Here is a 17,718-nt window from a genome sequence, read left to right as displayed (position 1 = left end):
AAAAATTTTTCAGCTTTGATTCTTTTTTCTTGAAAATTGTATTTGTTTTCTAATAATAGAGCATTTTTGGAAAATTTTCCAAAGGGTAAAATATTGAAAACAAATTTTTTTTGAATGATTTTTTGCAAACAAATTTTGAAATGAAAACAAATTCTATTTTTTCTTTAAAAAAATTTATCGGTGTTGATTCCTTTTTAGGAAATTATATTTGTTTTCTGAAAATAGAGAGCATTTTTAGGCACATTTTTTAAAGGGAAAAAGTTGAAAATTTTTTGCAAAGAAAAGAAAAAATTCTCTACTTTTCCCTTAAAAATATTTTCTAGTAATGATTTTCTTTTTTTGAAAACTACATTTTGTTTCTAAGAGAGAGTAGTTTTTGAAAATTTTTTAAGGAGAAATAAATTAAAAGTAAAATTATTTTGGACGATTTTTTGCAAAAAATAACAATAAAACTATTCTCTAGTCTTCCGTAAAAAAATTTTCAATGTTGATTCTTTTTTTTTTAAAATTATATTCGTTTTCTAAAAACAAAACTTTTTTGGGAAATGTTTCAAAAAGGAGTAAATTTAAAATAATAAATTTATTTTGAATGATTTTTTGCAAAGAAAAGAAAAAATTGTTTGCTTTTCCCTTAAAAATTTTTTCCAGTGATGATTCTTCTTTTTTGAAAACTTATATTTGTTTTCTAAAAATAGAGCATTTTTTGGGAAATTTTTTCAAAGGGGGAATAAATTTTTTAAAAAAAATTTATTTTTGTACTTTGATGAAAAGTATTATAAATATTTTCACTGGTGGGCAACAAACTCTCTTGTATTATTTTTAGGACGAAAGCGGATCCAAACGGAATATTCCCAGCGTTGTTAACTGAATGACGCATCATCATTTTTTTTTCATTACTTTTTTTTATTTTGTACGTGATTATGATGACGTCTTTGACTATATGGAATGGGAAGTTGAAATTTTTGAGGTCCTTTATTAGGGACCTTAACATTCAGAAAATAATGTTCTTTTGTTGGCGTTTAAAATTTTTAAGTAGATGATGTTCAAATGAATATTATGTAATCTTAATAAATAATTGGAAAATAATTTCTGGAAAAATTTTTAGTTAATTTTTTTTATTGTAGTTATTAAGATTGTAGTTATTAAGATTTCTTAATTTGTTACAAAATAATATTAGGATTATTAATTATTATTAGACATTTTTATTTTCGTATTATTTTTTTAATTTGTTAATAAATAATATAATAATTAATTACTATTTTATTATAATATTGGATCTGCTTTCGTCCTAAAAATAAGAGTTTGGAATTTTGTAACTGATTCGCAAAAATGATTCGGAATTTTTGCATTTAGAAAATTTAAATTTTATTGCACTTAAAATTGTGTTGATTCCTTCTTTTTGGGGGATTTTTGTGCTTAGTTTGATTTGCTAATTTTATATGCATTTATATAGTGACATAAAATTTGCATATCACACTTGTCCCACTAACACGATTTTGTTAACTGTTTTTGTTTTATCTCTCATTCTTTTATTTTGGTGATGCGTCAATTAAATTTTTTTTATCGTTACGTCATATTTAGAGTTGATAATAATAATTTCGATAGTTGATAATAATTTTCTTCGTCAAAATTAGAAATCTTCTGAATTAGACATCTTGCGAAATGAAAAAAAAGAAGAAATAATTGCACAATGTATTACGCAAAAATATCAAATTCTTGCATATCTTTAAGAGATTGATGCCCCTTTGAATGTTTCTCTCTTTTCACTCTCTTCTCACTCCTTCAACTTTTTTTTGCAATTTAAGTAGAAAAATCAAGAATTTTCTCCGAAAGTTGATTTTTTTTTTTTTGAAAATTTTCAAAAGAATTTTGAAATTCTTGATTTTGAAGAACCGGGAATTTTTGTTTTATTATTGAAAGATTGAAACAATAAGGGAATTTTTATATTGAATTAAATAAAAATTAGAAAACAATTCTTTTTTTTTGAATAATTTTAATATGCAAAATATAAAGCTCGCGAGGTAGAGGTTATTTCTTTTTAATAGAGTAACGATAAATTATTGTGTTAATATATGCGTAAATAAACTAATAGAAAAATATGTAGGTTGTTTATATTAAAAGATTCCGGAAATATGTAAAATTACGTGTAACGTATATGAAATTTAATTAGGAGAACGTCGGTTTATATGTTACGTGACAATTTTGCGCGTTATGATAAGAAAAAAAAGCTGATAAATTGCGTCACAATTAATCTCTGATACGGTTTGTGTGTGAAGGTCAATGTCTATCACAAAGTGACCAGACTAGTTCATTAAATGATAAATAAGTGTCAAATAATTATGTTTATTAATGCAAAAAAACTTATTTTATTTAATTTAAAATTATCTATATATAAATAATTAAATTTACTACTATAAATGTTGTAATAAACAAATTCGGTAAATAAATAACTGCACTAAATAAATACATAATAATAGCAAATAAATAAATGTAGTAAATAAATGCACTAAATAAACAAATTGGTTAAAAAACTAACTGCACTAAATAAATAAATATAGTAAATAAATAAATGTAGTTAATAAATAAATAGAATAAATAAATAAGAATAATTAAATACCTTTGTTTAAATTGTATTTGCAGACAAAATATCAGTTTTTATTTTTAAACTACATTCATTAATACATATAAATAAATAAAGAAAGAAATATTATACCAGATATATTTTGATTTAATGTTAATAAACACTGGAATAGGAACTACATAAAAATATTTAAACAGAGAAAGAACAAAGAAATACTTAAATAAATAATTAATGAACAATTGAATTGCGCATGCATTTAAAGAGTAAATAATAAAATAAAATAAATTGTCAAGTTTATTTTATAGTAAATTGACTTTTCCTTGGCGAGACCTGGTACATAAACTGCAAAGCTAATGCTCTTAATAGAAAAAAAGTAAAATAAAAGGAATAACATCGAAGAAAAAAGAAACGGAAAAATTGAAGAACAAAGAAAAGAAGGAAAAATACAATAATAAACAATAAAAAAAGAAGAAAAAAAAATCAAGAAGAGCAATGTATTTAAAAGGCCATTCACTTTCGTAAAATAACCTTGTCAAGGCCAGGAGCTTGTATTACTGGAAATTGCATTACATAAATGAAAAACTCCCATTCCGCTTATAAGACGAATTAAGGTCTTCTTTTCTGAATGTCAGCTGAATTGACTCCCCAAGAATTTCTTCTTTTATAAACCACTATTTCTATAAAACTAATCATTCATTTAGAGTTAAATGAAAATAAAAATGAGAAAAATATTTCTCTCTAAACGTTTAAAAAAATGGAAAAATTTACAAAAAGGTTGAAAATAATTTCTCTCCATGTTAATTATTTTATTGACCAATAAATAATTGACACATTAGAAATTTTTCTCCACATACAATTGCATTTAATTTTATTTTTCATAATATTGTCAATTATATTTGTGTATAATATATGTTGTATATAGAGGGTACAATTTATAATCATATATGTTTATATTCTATGGTATACCATGCATAATACAATTATATTGTCAAAGTTTCATACATGAAGTAATATAAGTAAAGTTCCATGATAAAAAGCCTACAATTTCATTAATTTCTGTGGAGAAAAAATAATTATGCGGATCGTGCCCCTTTAAATTGATCAGAGAAAAGAAAGAGAGGAAAAAAAAATGTTTTTATACGATATAATCATTTCCTTAAAGTGCGTGTTTCTTGTCATTTTCTGTATAGGAGCGTTATTTTTTAATTACAGGCGCGGGGGGGAAAGAAAGGAGAAAAGGATAAAGGTGATAAATATTAGATTTTGCAATAATATACGAGTGAAATAATCCGTTTGGAGAGTATTAATAATGTTTCATGACATTTTTAAGCTTGTGTTTTTGATATCAAAAAACAAGTTAAAATTTAATGAATGTTTGTGTGTGTGTGTGGGGCTGTAGTACACCCAGTGAAAAGGAATTTGGTGCATTAGTTGCATCATTATTCAGCATAGATTTCGCAAGTGCACACCGCATAAGTACAAGTTGCACTGAGTTCTATAGTGTAAAAAGCGTAAATTGCGGTAATCAACGCCTATAAGTATGTTGTCAGATTGAAATGAGACTGTTTTAAAACTTTTTCCTGGTTCGCAATATTTTTCCTCTCATCGTTTAAAAAGAAAGAGGGAGAGAGAGAAAGAGAAAGAGAAACATGTGTCAAATAGATATTTAGGTGAAACGAAAAGGGCAAAATGCAATATCGTTGCTTGGATTTACGATCATATATTGCCATTAATTTTAACCGGTTTTAATGTAACATTATGATACCTTAAAATTTCACTGATTTAAAAATTTCATTTTAGATGTATTTTTTCTTTGCTTTGATATGTTTCGTTGGTTTTTAAAGTTCTATTTGCATATTGAGGAGGTCTATAAATTTTTGGTGTAAATAAATTTATACGAATTTTTCCAGAATTTGTTTTCTTTCTCTTATAAAGAATAAAAATAATTTTTAACTGCAAAAAAAAAAAAATAATAAATGAAATAATTTCATGGAGATGAAAAATTAACAGAAAGGAAGTTACTGAAATATGAAAATTTGATTTTTTTGTAGGTAATACATTAAATTAGGGAGGAAAGTATTTTGAGTTGAAACATTTTTCTATGGCTTCTTTGAAAAAAATTATTTTTTCCTAAAAGAAGAATAGTTTAGGAAAATAGTTATTTTTTGTAGAACAAAACTTGGAATATGATTTTTTTTTGCCTTTAAATATTTAGAAACAAAATTATTTTTTTCTATAAAAATTTACTCTGAAAAAAATTTATTTGATTCAAATAACCGATTACTTTACTATTATTAATTAAATATTTAATTGAATCAAATAATATTTATTGGAGTCAATTAAATGGTATTTGCTTCAAATACTGAAATTATTGGTTTAAATGACATTTTATTGACTCCAATAAATATCATTTGACTCAAGTAAATATTTAATTGATAATAGTCAATTAATCGATTATTTCTTATTTGAATCAAATACATTTTTTTTTCAATGTAGTATAAGAATTATTAAAAGAAAAAAGGTAAAAAATTAATTAATCTTTTGTATTAAAATAAGTAGATACTTATTTTTTCTAGCAAGAAATTAGAAACAAATTTTTTTGTTCTATATAAAATTTAGAAAATTAAATAACTTTTGCTTCTTGGAAAAACTTAGAAAAAAAATTTTTGTTCTAAACAAATTTTTAAAATTTAATCAATAATATTTTCTAGAGAAAAAATTTTAGAAAAAGAAATATTGTTTATAAAAAAAAATTTAAAGAAGAGTCATTTTTTATCTAAGTGAAATTTAGGAATAGAACAATTCTGTTCTAAAAGAAAAAACAAATTGTAGAAAAAATAAACATTGAGAAAGGAGAAGTTAGAAAAAATGTTCTTTTTTAATAAAATTTAAAGAAAAGATTAATTTTTTTTCTATAAGAGAAAAAAACAAATTTTAGAAGAAATAGACATTGAGGAGTTAAGGTAAAATTTTCTTTTTCAAGGAGAAAAAGTTGTTGCGTCAGACGCATAATGAACGTTTTAAGTAAAAAGAGTTGTTTCATCAAGTAACATTTTCTTATTAAGTAAAACGTGTCGTCAAATAGGATAAAGTAAACTTTGTAAGGCGAAAGGAACATTGAGTTAGAAAAAAATGTCACGTTACAGAATAAAGCTATCATGCTGTTTTCGATATAGTAAACAATAATTGCGCTCTTATAAAAAAAGAGAAGAAATCAGATCTCTGCGACAAGTTTATTTTTTCATTGATTGCAATTTATAGAAAAAAAATATTTTTAGCTGCGCATTTTCAATTTTATAGGTATTCTCATTTTTGTATTGCAATATTAATAATATATTTATTTTTATTATAATATAATATATTATAATTATATTATAAATATTCTTCATTTTCGAAATCTTTTGAGAACAGAAAATATTTTAGGATTTATTTATTTGAATCAGTCATTGATTCGTTCTATTGAATAAATAAATAATTAAATTCATTTAATTATATGTATGTTTAAATTTAAAATATAAAATAGAATAAAAAACGTTTTGTGGAATTTAAATTTTTTAAACATGAGAAGAATAAGAAGAAAGAACAAGAAGAAGAAGTAGTAGTTAAGGAGAAAGAAAAAGAAGTAGTAAAGGAGAAAGAAGAAAGATGAGAAAATAAGGATGGAAAAAAGGAAAGAGAAAAAGAGGCGAGAAAGGAAGAAAAAAAATTGTTTTTTACATCAGATAACGATTTATGGGAACACGAGATTCCCGAAAAGGATTGGAAGCTGAAATGAAAACACTCACCAATAAGGCAATGTTCGGCAGGATCAGTAGATCATCTTCTGTTCCTCCGCTCAGTTCTGGTACGAAAACTAACGGCGAAAGAGGAATAGCGGACAGGGTACCATTGTCATTAAAAGTCACGTTTCCATGCTCCAAAAGTTCTCTGAAAACGAAATACATTCATGAAAATATTTCACATTTGAGTACAAGAGAAAAAGGGGAATAAATAAATTTTTACAATTTTTTACAATTTTTAAAGCAAAAATTATAGAGTTTATGAAATTCTGATCATTTTTATGGGGAATTTTACTATACTTCCGAAGTAGATTTTATTGTGGCTGCAAATAATAAAGTTTGGTAATTTTTATACTACTTAAATTTATATACTATTTTATACTAAGTAAATTTTAATACTAAAATTTCCTGTCTCTATTTTTGGGGAAAATTTTACTTTACTTCCGGAGTAAATCTTATATAGTGTGAGTGAAAGTAAATTTTGGTAATTTTAATATGAAAAATATACAACGAAAAATTGCAAAATTTACTTGGGAATTGTAAAATTTACTTCGGAAATTTTGAAAATTTCCATCATGAAAAAATAAAAAAATAATAATAGCAATTAAATCTTTAACGTCCGAGTAGTTTAATAATAAGGAAAATAAAAATAGATTAATTAATGTATCAACTATCAAGTAATAAATAATAATTCATAAATAAGAATTAATATAAGAATTAATATAAGAATTAATATAAGAATTAATAGAAGAATTAATATAATATTATAAATAAAATAATAACTAAAATGTATAAATAAAAAAATTAATAAATGAAATAAAAACAGAAAGTGGAGAAAAAAATTTACTTGTAAACGTATGGACCAACTTCCTGGAGTTTCATCTTCTTATCCTCGCCAGACATAAACTCCCTATGATTGGTGAAGTTAAAGAGATAAACTTTGAGATAGAGATCAACAGGTGGTGATCGCCAGAGTTCAAATATTTCTCCCCCCTCGCCGAAGGTGACTTTGTATTTGAAAATTGCCTCGTATGGATTAACGATAAGTAAAAAACATCCGGATGCAAGACCAAGGAGACCAAGGGTCATCAAAATGAGAATACCTGTAATTGAAAAATATATTTTTTTTTTTTTATTTAAAAATCTTAGTTTAACGTATCTGTTTACAGGAATATACATTGTAAATGTATACTTTATCTTTCTTTGAATATTCTCTCTCTCGATTGCGGGTGCACACTTTATGTGCGTGATGCTGATGATGGGGTTGAAAAATATGTGAGAGAAATAATTTTAGAAATTGCTTTTGCCATATGATACCATTGCGGTTAATGCGGGCATTATAACGGTCATAGAGATTCTTCTTCAGTATATATATCTATATATATGTAGACATATATTTATTTATATTTCTAGGACATTACACTGCTTTCAAAACGTTTTGCGCCTCTTATCATTTACAATCGTTGCCGTCAGGTATCGTTAATCATATTGCGGATATATATATATATATATATATATATATATATATATATATATAATCCAAGTTACTGTACTTTAGTTTGGTTAATAATTTACCTTCAATGGTAATATAAAACTAGGACTTTCTATGTGAGCAACTTGTCATCCTTCGACACCATTAATTATTAACAGTCGAATATAACCTTTAGGCGTGCTTGCACCATTCATTAAATAAATTACAGGAAATTATTCTTTAGATTCATTAATTTATGGTTTTATTGAGAAATTTTTTGACTCTCTTTCCGTTTTGTTCTCTTGAGATTAATTATTAATAGTTTGACTTTAGAACACTGTCAAATTAGGACTTGAATCTAATTTTTAAAAACTACACGGAGAGAGAATATTATATTAAATTTTGTAAAAGTATTTTACAAATTGGGGAAAAAGTGCGACAAAGCTAAATTTTGATGAAAAAAGTACTAAACTAGTCGCATTTTTTCCCCGATTTGCAAAATACGTTTACAAAATTTAATATGTATTCTCTCTGTGTGTATTAAAATTAAATCTAATTTAAAATTTTTTTGGTTATTTTCATTATGGAAAAAAATATTTAATAAGTTTTACTATACTTATGAAGTAAAATCTAAATTGTTTGAAATTTCTGTATATTTATTATTTTGGTAATTTTTTTTGTTATTTATTATTTATTTTGGTAACTTCATTATTATATTACTAGCAACAATTCGCGCGTTACAGCACGCGGCTAACTTTTTATGGTAAAATTAGGAGTTTTAAAAATAACAGAATTTAAAAATTTGTAATTCAAATTTTTGTTCAAAACATGAAAAAAATCCAATTTTGGAAAAATTGCAAATAATTGCAGAAATTCAATTATTTTCAAGGGTTATAAAATTCTTCTCATAAAATTCATTTATCTTTCAAATTTAAAAAAAATTCTCGTCAAAATCCCAATTATCTTTATAAATAACAAAATTCTTCCCCAAAGTTCAATTATTTTCAAATCAATTTCAAATTCCCAAAAATAGTACGCAAACATTTAATTATTTTCATAAAAAAATTTCTCAGGAATTCAATTATTTACAAATTTTTTATAAATTTCTCCGCAATTATTCAATTATTTTTATAAATAATAAAATTTTTCTTAAGGAATTCAATTATTTTCATAAAAAATAATTAAAAATTGTAAAAAATAATAATTGATTTGAAATGATGAAAATAATTTTGAAAAAGTTACTGTAATATAATATTCTTATAATATAAAACAATGATTTTATCACTCGGTCAACTTTAATTATTATAAAACATTCTTATAAGTTATTGAATTTAAAAAGATTTGAATTTGAAATTTTTGAAATTCTTAATTCCTATGGAAAAATAATATTCTGAAAATTTAAAAAATTTCAATTTCATTTTCAATTAAAATTTTTAATTGCCAAATATAATAGAATACGAAGATTATTATAGTTAATTTTATTAGTTATTATTTATTTTATTATTAGCATTTTATTATTTGTAATGTAGTTCAAGTAATGATCATAGAAATTTCAGGCACTATAAATTTCACTTAGCAAATAGTAAAAGTTACTTTCTTCAGTATAATAATTACTAATTAAATTTGGTAAAAATAAAATAAACACTCAGGGAAATTTATTTTGAAATAAAAAATTTTTATTTATTATTTGTATTATTTTCTTATTTTTTTTATATCAAAGGAATAATTATTTTCAAATAAATAAAAGTCAAAGAAAAAGAAGATTTAAAAAATTTGAAAATTGAATTATAATTAGAAAAAAATCTTTTTTCTGGGTGATGAACTTTTTTTTGCCTTTTCTCGTATTTTAAAATGATTAAAACGACTTTGTTTTGCTCCTAAAAGTTGATCCAAGACCTATTAATTGTATTAATAAATGAGACAATTAGAAATTCTTCCAATTCTTGTAAAATTACAACATTTTTTTATCAAGAAAATAAATATTGTTGGAATGTTTTCTGCGAGTTTTGTATTTTTTCAGAAATTTTTGTTTTGGAAATTTTCGCATTCAGAGAAAAGTTTTATTTCAAATAAATATATATAGGGTGGAAGGAGAAAAGAAGTTGTAATGATAAACACTTTTTTTGATAATTTAATAAGAAATTTATTAATTTAGATAAATATTAGAATTGATTGTCCACAAAAATTTAATTTAAATGAGTTTCTGAAGGTTATGGTTGTTTTCTGTTTGTAAGTTATTTATATTTGTAAACTTTACCGGAAATTTAAAGTTATTTCCGTTATTTCTGTCAAATTTTTTATTTTATTGGTCTTTTGAACTTTAATTTTTGACCTGAAGTTTGAAGTTTCGTTCGTCTTTTGAACTTAAATTGTCGACCAAAATTTTGTGATTCTTTTTATATCTTTTGGTTTGTGAATTTCGACCGAAATTTTGTGGCTATTTTTGCCCCTTTTGCTTTGTGAATTTCGACAAAAATTTTACAACTGTATTTCCTTCTTTTAACTTGTGAATTTCGACCTAAATTTTTTGGCTATTTTCACGCCTTTTAGTTTGTGAATTTCGACCTGAATTTTGTGGCTATTTTCGCACCTTTTGATTTGTGGATTTCGATCTAAATTTTGTGGCTATTTTTGCGCCTTTTCATTTGTGAATTTCGACTAAAATTTTAAAGTGGCATTTGTCTTTTTGACCTTTTGCTTTCAAACTAAAATTTTTAGGTTTCTTTAGACTATTGACCTCAGTGAATTATTTTAAGGTTTTAAATAAATTTTTTTTACTACACAAGTGTATTAAATTAACATAATGAAAAGTGACGATTCTTGTTTATATTGTTTTCTCAGAAAGGAAGTTTTGCAATTTTGATGACTTTTCAAAAATTATAAAGTGCATTTCTAAACTTTTGTTCCAACTGTTGTTTTCTTTTCCTTGCAAAGAAGTGAAAAAAAATTCATTTAAGGTAAAACCGTATATTTTTTGGTGAATCAACAAAAGTAATTATAAGAGTTAAGAGTTGAAAAAATATAGTTGAGTGCAACAAGTTGTTACCTATATACATCTAGGACAGAAGTCTGTAATTTTATTTCTCAGTACTTAATCTCTTCTGTTTGCGGTATTAAATCACTTCGCGGACAAAGTATTTCATAACCAAATCATTTAGAGTAATACATGTTGTTAATTATATAATTATACAACATTTATATAAACTTGTAATTAAAAGTAATCAACGAGAATTGAATTTTTTTGATGGAATTTTAGAAAATTGTGTTCTCTCTAAATCAATTAAAATTTTGATTTATTTAAATACATAGTAATTGCTTTTTCGCTTTTGTATCAGTTAAAATTTATCGATTCATTAATGAATCAGTCAAATTTGCTGAGTCATTATAATTAATAAGTAAAAATAAAATTTGTTTATTTATTTATTTCCAATTTATTTTGAATCAGTTAAAATTTACTTTTATTTATTTTTATAGCATCATTTTTGTAAGTAAAAATAAAGTAAAAAAGCAAAAAAAATTGGAAATACAGAAAATAAATTTTAACTGATTTGAAAGCAAAAAATCAGTCATTGATTCAAATCGGTAACAATTTTAAAACATTTAGATTTAGAGAGTAGAAAAGAGAAAAATTATTTTTTCGTTTTATATTAAAAATTCCGTTTTCTTTGTTGTAGTCTTTGATAATGAATAAAAGAAGATTGAAGAAGGAAAAAAATTTCTCGATTCCTTATAGGAAACTAAGAGTTGAAATTTTTCTTTCTTCTTCTTTATCTTTTTTTTTTTGTTTCATTCCTTGTATCAACGATTTATGGGTTCTGTGGAAAAAGAAAACATCTTACGCTCGTGAATCCTTTGTTACATTTGTATAAATTGACTTTTGGTACGCTTGACGGATGACAAAATAGTTCCTTCCGACTTTATTTGTTTTCGTATACGAATCATTCGTGGGAATGAATGGCTCATGCCACTGCACTAGTGCGAATATAAAGTGACGTTTAATCAAGTGATTCAAAAGGAGATCACGTAGAAAAGTATCCTTGTGATCCACTAAGGCGTTTATGTGTTTCTTTTCCCCCGCGGAGTTTGTAAATAAACGCGCAAGTATATTGGGAGCTATCTGATATTACATCTGTTTGCTATTAGGATTACTTTTTTTAATTGGTTTCGCGAAACTTTTCATGTATTCAGAAAACTTCTTTCAAAACAGATAAAAATTTTACCATATTAGCAAAAATTTTAGGTGCTTCAGTTAAGCGTATCGCTAATCTAAAGAAACTTATCGCTGTTCCAGGCAAAGTTTTTTTTCCGTGAGAGAAGAAAATATTTAAATGGTTCTATAAATTTCCGGTTAGTGAAAAACAAAATTTTTTAAAATCTGAAGGTTCAAATGAAAGAAATATTTTTTATTAAAAATAAAATTTTTGTGAATTTGATAACATTTTGATTGATTTAATGAAATTTGGATCAATATGATGAAAGTCTGATTAATTTGATAAAATGTTTCGTTTCCTGACCAAGTTATATTGAAATCAAATAAATTTATTGTCATCAATTAATAGTCAAAATAAAATTTTTGTTTTTCTTGTCAAAATATATTTAAATGAAATTAATTAAATTGATTGAATTATCTAAATTAACGAAATTAATTACATTTATTAAATTGATTAAATTTATGAAATTGATTTAATTATTTTATTTTATTTATTTAATGTAATTAAATTTATTTAAATTATAAAAGTATACAAAGGCAATTATCTGATCAAGAATGATAGACGTTCCATTGCAAATAAAAGAAAATTAATTATTCAATGAATGAACATAAAAATTTAAATATTATGGAATAATGTAACAGATGATAAAATGACAATCGAATAATCTTAAGAAATATTCTTTAAATTCTGGAAAATTACCAACCATAATGGTTGATTATTGAAATTTTCTATTTTAAGTACAAATCGATTTGACATTTTATTTTATCAGGCAAATTTAAATATTTAAATATTAACGATGTGAGGCATTTAATAGTTTTATTGTAAATTTATAATGAAGCAAACTGCTTTTGAAAAAAAAATTATATTTGATATGCTGCGACAATAAAGACTTTTGTTTCGATAAATAATTAATTGTAAAAGGTAATTATTTGATTAATTAATTAATATTGCTTCCTCATAAAGGAAGCCTTATAGTGATGTCGATTTCCGAATTTTTTAGAATCAATTATTTTTACAAATTTTCAAGTGTAGTATATATGTCGTAGGCAACTAGAAGAATCCGGCATTAAGCTTAATTCCTAGGTAATAAGCCTACTGCCGGCAATTAGACGAATACACGACAAAATCGTTCAGATTTGTCTATTTGCCTAGGCAGTAAGCTTAATGCCCGGCAGTAAGCTTATTGCCCGATGAAGATTCGGCATTTAGACGAATCACATTAGAATCCATTTGCAGTGCACAAACGTCCTATAAAAAATTAATTAAAAACAATAATAATGATAATAATAATAATAATGATAATAATATTCCTTGACTCGTATAAATAATTCTCGACTAAAATAAATATTGCTTGAGTCAAATAAACATTTCTTAACTGAAATAAATCATTCTGGACAGAATTAAATATTTTTTGAGTAAAAAAAATATTTCCTGAGTCAAATAAATAATTTATATTTTCCTAAGAAATATTTTTTTTCATCCAAGAATTATTTCTTTTTGAGTCAAAAAATATTTATTAGACTCAAGAAATATTTCTCAATGACAACAAATATTTATAAGAGTCAAGAAGCATTTATTTGAGTCAAGAAATATTTATTTCAGTCAAACAATCTCTATTTGACTCAATAAATATTTATTTCACTAAAGGAATATTTTAGTCAAAAATTGTTTGATAGACTTAAACAAAATTTATTTTAGTCGAGAAATATTTTTCTTTATGCAAAAGTAAAAAAATTATTTATTTGACTCAGGAGATATTTTTTTTACTCAAGAAATATTTAATTCTGTCCAGAATTATTTAATTGATCCAAGAAATGTTTATTAGACTCAAGAAATATTTTTTTTACCCAAGAAATATTTAATTCTGTCCAGAATGATTTATTATTATTATTATTATTATTGTTTTTAATTAATTTTTTATAGGACGTTTGTGCACTGCAAATGGATTCTAATGTGATTCGTCTAATTGCCGAATCTTCAACGGGCAATAAGCTTACTGCCGGGCATTAAGCTTACTGCCTAGGCAAATAGACAAATCTGAACGATTTCGTCGTGTATTCGTCTAATTGCCGGCAGTAAGCTTATTGCCTAGGAATTAAGCTTAATGCCGGATTCTTCTAGTTGCCTACAAAATATATATTTCGTCGAGAGGAACAAATGTCCGGATGTATGTGTGTATGTGTGTGTGTATGTATGTGTGTGTGTATGTCACCGATTCTTGTGGACAAATTTTCTCTTACACGTCTTGACGGATTTTGATAAAATTCTGTAGGTGTATTACGGTCATGAATACTAAAAATCAGACAGAAGGATTTTCAAAAATATCTAAAAAAAAATTTTTTTCAACAATTTTTTAATTTTTAAAAAAATTAATTTTTGGATTTTTTAAAATAACTTTTTTCTATATTAAAATTTTCATTAATTCTTGTCAAAATTGCATTCCTGACATAAAAACGAATCGATTCATGTATATAAAGTATATATTTTATCAATATTTATAGAATTAATAAAAATTTTAGATTTTCATAAAAAAATTGAAATTTTGTATTTTTTGAAATTTTATCTTAATACTTTAAAACATTAATTTTTATTTTGATTTATTAAAAAGAAGATTTATTAATTATATTTAATAAACTATTATAATTATTTAACTTTTAAAATTATATATAATAATATATTTTAGTAGTAGCACCCTCACCCGAACGCCATCAGACAATCAAAATTGGTAAAAACGAAAATAAAAATTTATTTCTTCCAAATTTAACAAATCTAATCATCTGAAAATTACCAGAGTTCTAGTAAGGACTGAACCCTACACAATCCTGAAGAATAGAGAATTTTATTTCAATTTTTTAGTAGCAGCACCCTCACCCGAACGCCATCAGACAATCAAAATTGGTAAAAACGAAAATAAAAATTTATTTCTTCCAAATTTATTTAATCTAATCATCTGAAAATTACCAGACTCCTAGTAGGGACTGAACCCTACACAATCCTGAAGAATAGAGAATTTTATTTCCATTTTTTAGTAGTAGCAGGACCACCCGTACGCCATCAGACAATCAAAATTTGGTAAAAACGAAAATAAAAATTTATTTCATCCAAATTTATTCAATCTAATCATCTGAAAATTACCAGACTTCTAGTAGGAACTGAACCCTACACAATCCTGAAGAATAGAGAATTTTATTTCATTTTTTAGTAGTAGCACCCTCACCCGAACGCCATCAGACAATCAAAATTTGGTAAAAACGAAAATAAAAATTTATTTCATCCAAATTTATTTAATCTAATCATCTGAAAATTACCAGAGTCCTAGTAGGGACTGAACCCTACACAATCCTGAAGAATAGAGAATTTTATTTCCATTTTTTAGTAGTAGCACCCTCACCCGAACGCAATCAGACAATCAAAATTGGTAAAAACGAAAATAAAAATTTATTTCTTCCAAATTTAACAAATCTAATCATCTGAAAATTACCAGAGTATTAGTAGGGACTGAACCCTACACAATCCTGAAGAATAGAGAATTTTATTTGAATTTTTTAGTAGTAGCACCCTCACCCGAACGCCATCAGACAATCAAAATTTGGTAAAAACGAAAATAAAAATTTATTTCATCCAAATTTATTTAATCTAATCATCTGAAAATTACCAGAGTTCTAGTAGGGACTGAACCCTACACAATCCTGAAGAATAGAAAATTTTATTTCAATTTTTTAGTAGTAGCAGGTTCACCCGTACGCCATCAGAGAATCAAAATTTGGTAAAAACGAAAATAAAAATTTATTTCATCCAAATTTATTCAATCTAATCATCTGAAAATTACCAGACTTCTTGTAGGGACTGAACCCTACACAATCCTGAAGAATAGAGAATTTTATTTGCATTTTTTAGTAGTAGCAGGACCACCCGTACGCCATCAGACAATCAAAATTTGGTAAAAACGAAAATAAAAATTTATTTCATCCAAATTTATTTAATCTAATCATCTGAAAATTACCAGAGTCCTAGTAGGGACTGAACCCTACACAATCCTGAAGAATAGAGAATTTTATTTCCATTTTTTAGTAGTAGCAGGACCACCCGTACGCAATCAGACAATCAAAATTGGTAAAAACGAAAATAAAAATTTATTTTATCTAAATTTATTCAATCTAATCATCTGAAAATTACCAGAGTATTAGTAGGGACTGAACCCTACACAATCCTGAAGAATAGAGAATTTTATTTGAATTTTTTAGTAGTAGCACCCTCACCCGAACGCCATCAGACAATCAAAATTTGGTAAAAACGAAAATAAAAATTTATTTCATCCAAATTTATTTAATCTAATCATCTGAAAATTACCAGAGTTCTAGTAGGGACTGAACCCTACACAATCCTGAAGAATAGAAAATTTTATTTCAATTTTTTAGTAGTAGCAGGTTCACCCGTACGCCATCAGAGAATCAAAATTTGGTAAAAACGAAAATAAAAATTTATTTCATCCAAATTTATTCAATCTAATCATCTGAAAATTACCAGACTTCTAGTAGGGACTGAACCCTACACAATCCTGAAGAATAGAGAATTTTATTTGCATTTTTTAGTAGTAGCAGGACCACCCGTACGCCATCAGACAATCAAAATTTGGTAAAAACGAAAATAAAAATTTATTTCATCCAAATTTATTTAATCTAATCATCTGAAAATTACCAGAGTCCTAGTAGGGACTGAACCCTACACAATCCTGAAGAATAGAGAATTTTATTTCCATTTTTTAGTAGTAGCACCCTCACCCGAACGCAATCAGACAATCAAAATTGGTAAAAACGAAAATAAAAATTTATTTTATCTAAATTTATTCAATCTAATCATCTGAAAATTACCAGACTTTTAGTAGGGACTGAACCCTACACAATCCTGAAGAATAGAAAATTTTATTTCAATTTTTTAGTAGTAGCAGGTTCACCCGTACGCCATCAGAGAATCAAAATTTGGTAAAAACGTAAATAAAAATTTATTTCATCCAAATTTATTCAATCTAATCATCTGAAAATTACCAGACTTCTAGTAGGGACTAAACCCTACACAATCCTGAAGAATAGAGAATTTTATTTCATTTTTTAGTAGTAGCACCCTCACCCGAACGCCATCAGACAATCAAAATTTGGTAAAAACGAAAATAAAAATTTATTTCATCCAAATTTATTCAATCTAATCATCTGAAAATTACCAAAGTTCTAGTAGGGACTGAACCCTACACAATCCTGAAGAATAGAGAATTTTATTTGAATTTTTTAGTAGTAGCACCCTCACCCGAACGCCAGCAGACAATCAAAATTTGGTAAAAACAAAAATAAAAATTTATTTTATCTAAATTTATTCAATCTAATCATCTGAAAATTACCAGAGTATTAGTAGGGACTGAACCCTACACAATCCTGAAGAATAGAAAATTTTATTTGAATTTTTTAGTAGTAGCAGGTCCACCCGTACGCCATCAGACAATCAAAATTTGGTAAAAACGAAAATAAAAATTTATTTCTTCCAAATTTAACAAATCTAATCATCTGAAAATTACCAGAGTTCTAGTAGGGACTGAACCCTACACAATCCTGAAGAATAGAGAATTTTATTTCCATTTTTTAGTAGTAGCAGGTCCACCCGTACGCCATCAGACAATCAAAATTT

General features: G+C 25.3%; 1 protein-coding gene across 2 annotated transcripts in view; it reads right to left on the bottom strand.

Annotated features, from left to right (window-relative positions):
• LOC122508547 (scavenger receptor class B member 1-like) overlaps positions 1 to 17,718 on the bottom strand; it is an 83,632-nt gene that overhangs the window by 23,316 nt on the left and 42,598 nt on the right. For both annotated transcript variants that reach the window (XM_043621982.1, XM_043621973.1), the window contains 2 exons: positions 7,208 to 7,463; positions 6,367 to 6,508 (listed from right to left, as the gene is read on the bottom strand). In XM_043621982.1, coding sequence (XP_043477917.1) covers positions 6,367 to 6,508; positions 7,208 to 7,463 — 398 coding nt within the window. The remainder of the gene's footprint in view (positions 1 to 6,366; positions 6,509 to 7,207; positions 7,464 to 17,718) is intronic.

This window comes from Leptopilina heterotoma, unplaced genomic scaffold (assembly GCF_015476425.1).
Source record: "Leptopilina heterotoma isolate Lh14 unplaced genomic scaffold, ASM1547642v1 Lhet_114, whole genome shotgun sequence".
NCBI lineage: Eukaryota > Metazoa > Arthropoda > Insecta > Hymenoptera > Figitidae > Leptopilina > Leptopilina heterotoma.
This window is presented reverse-complemented; position numbering and strand designations above follow the sequence as displayed.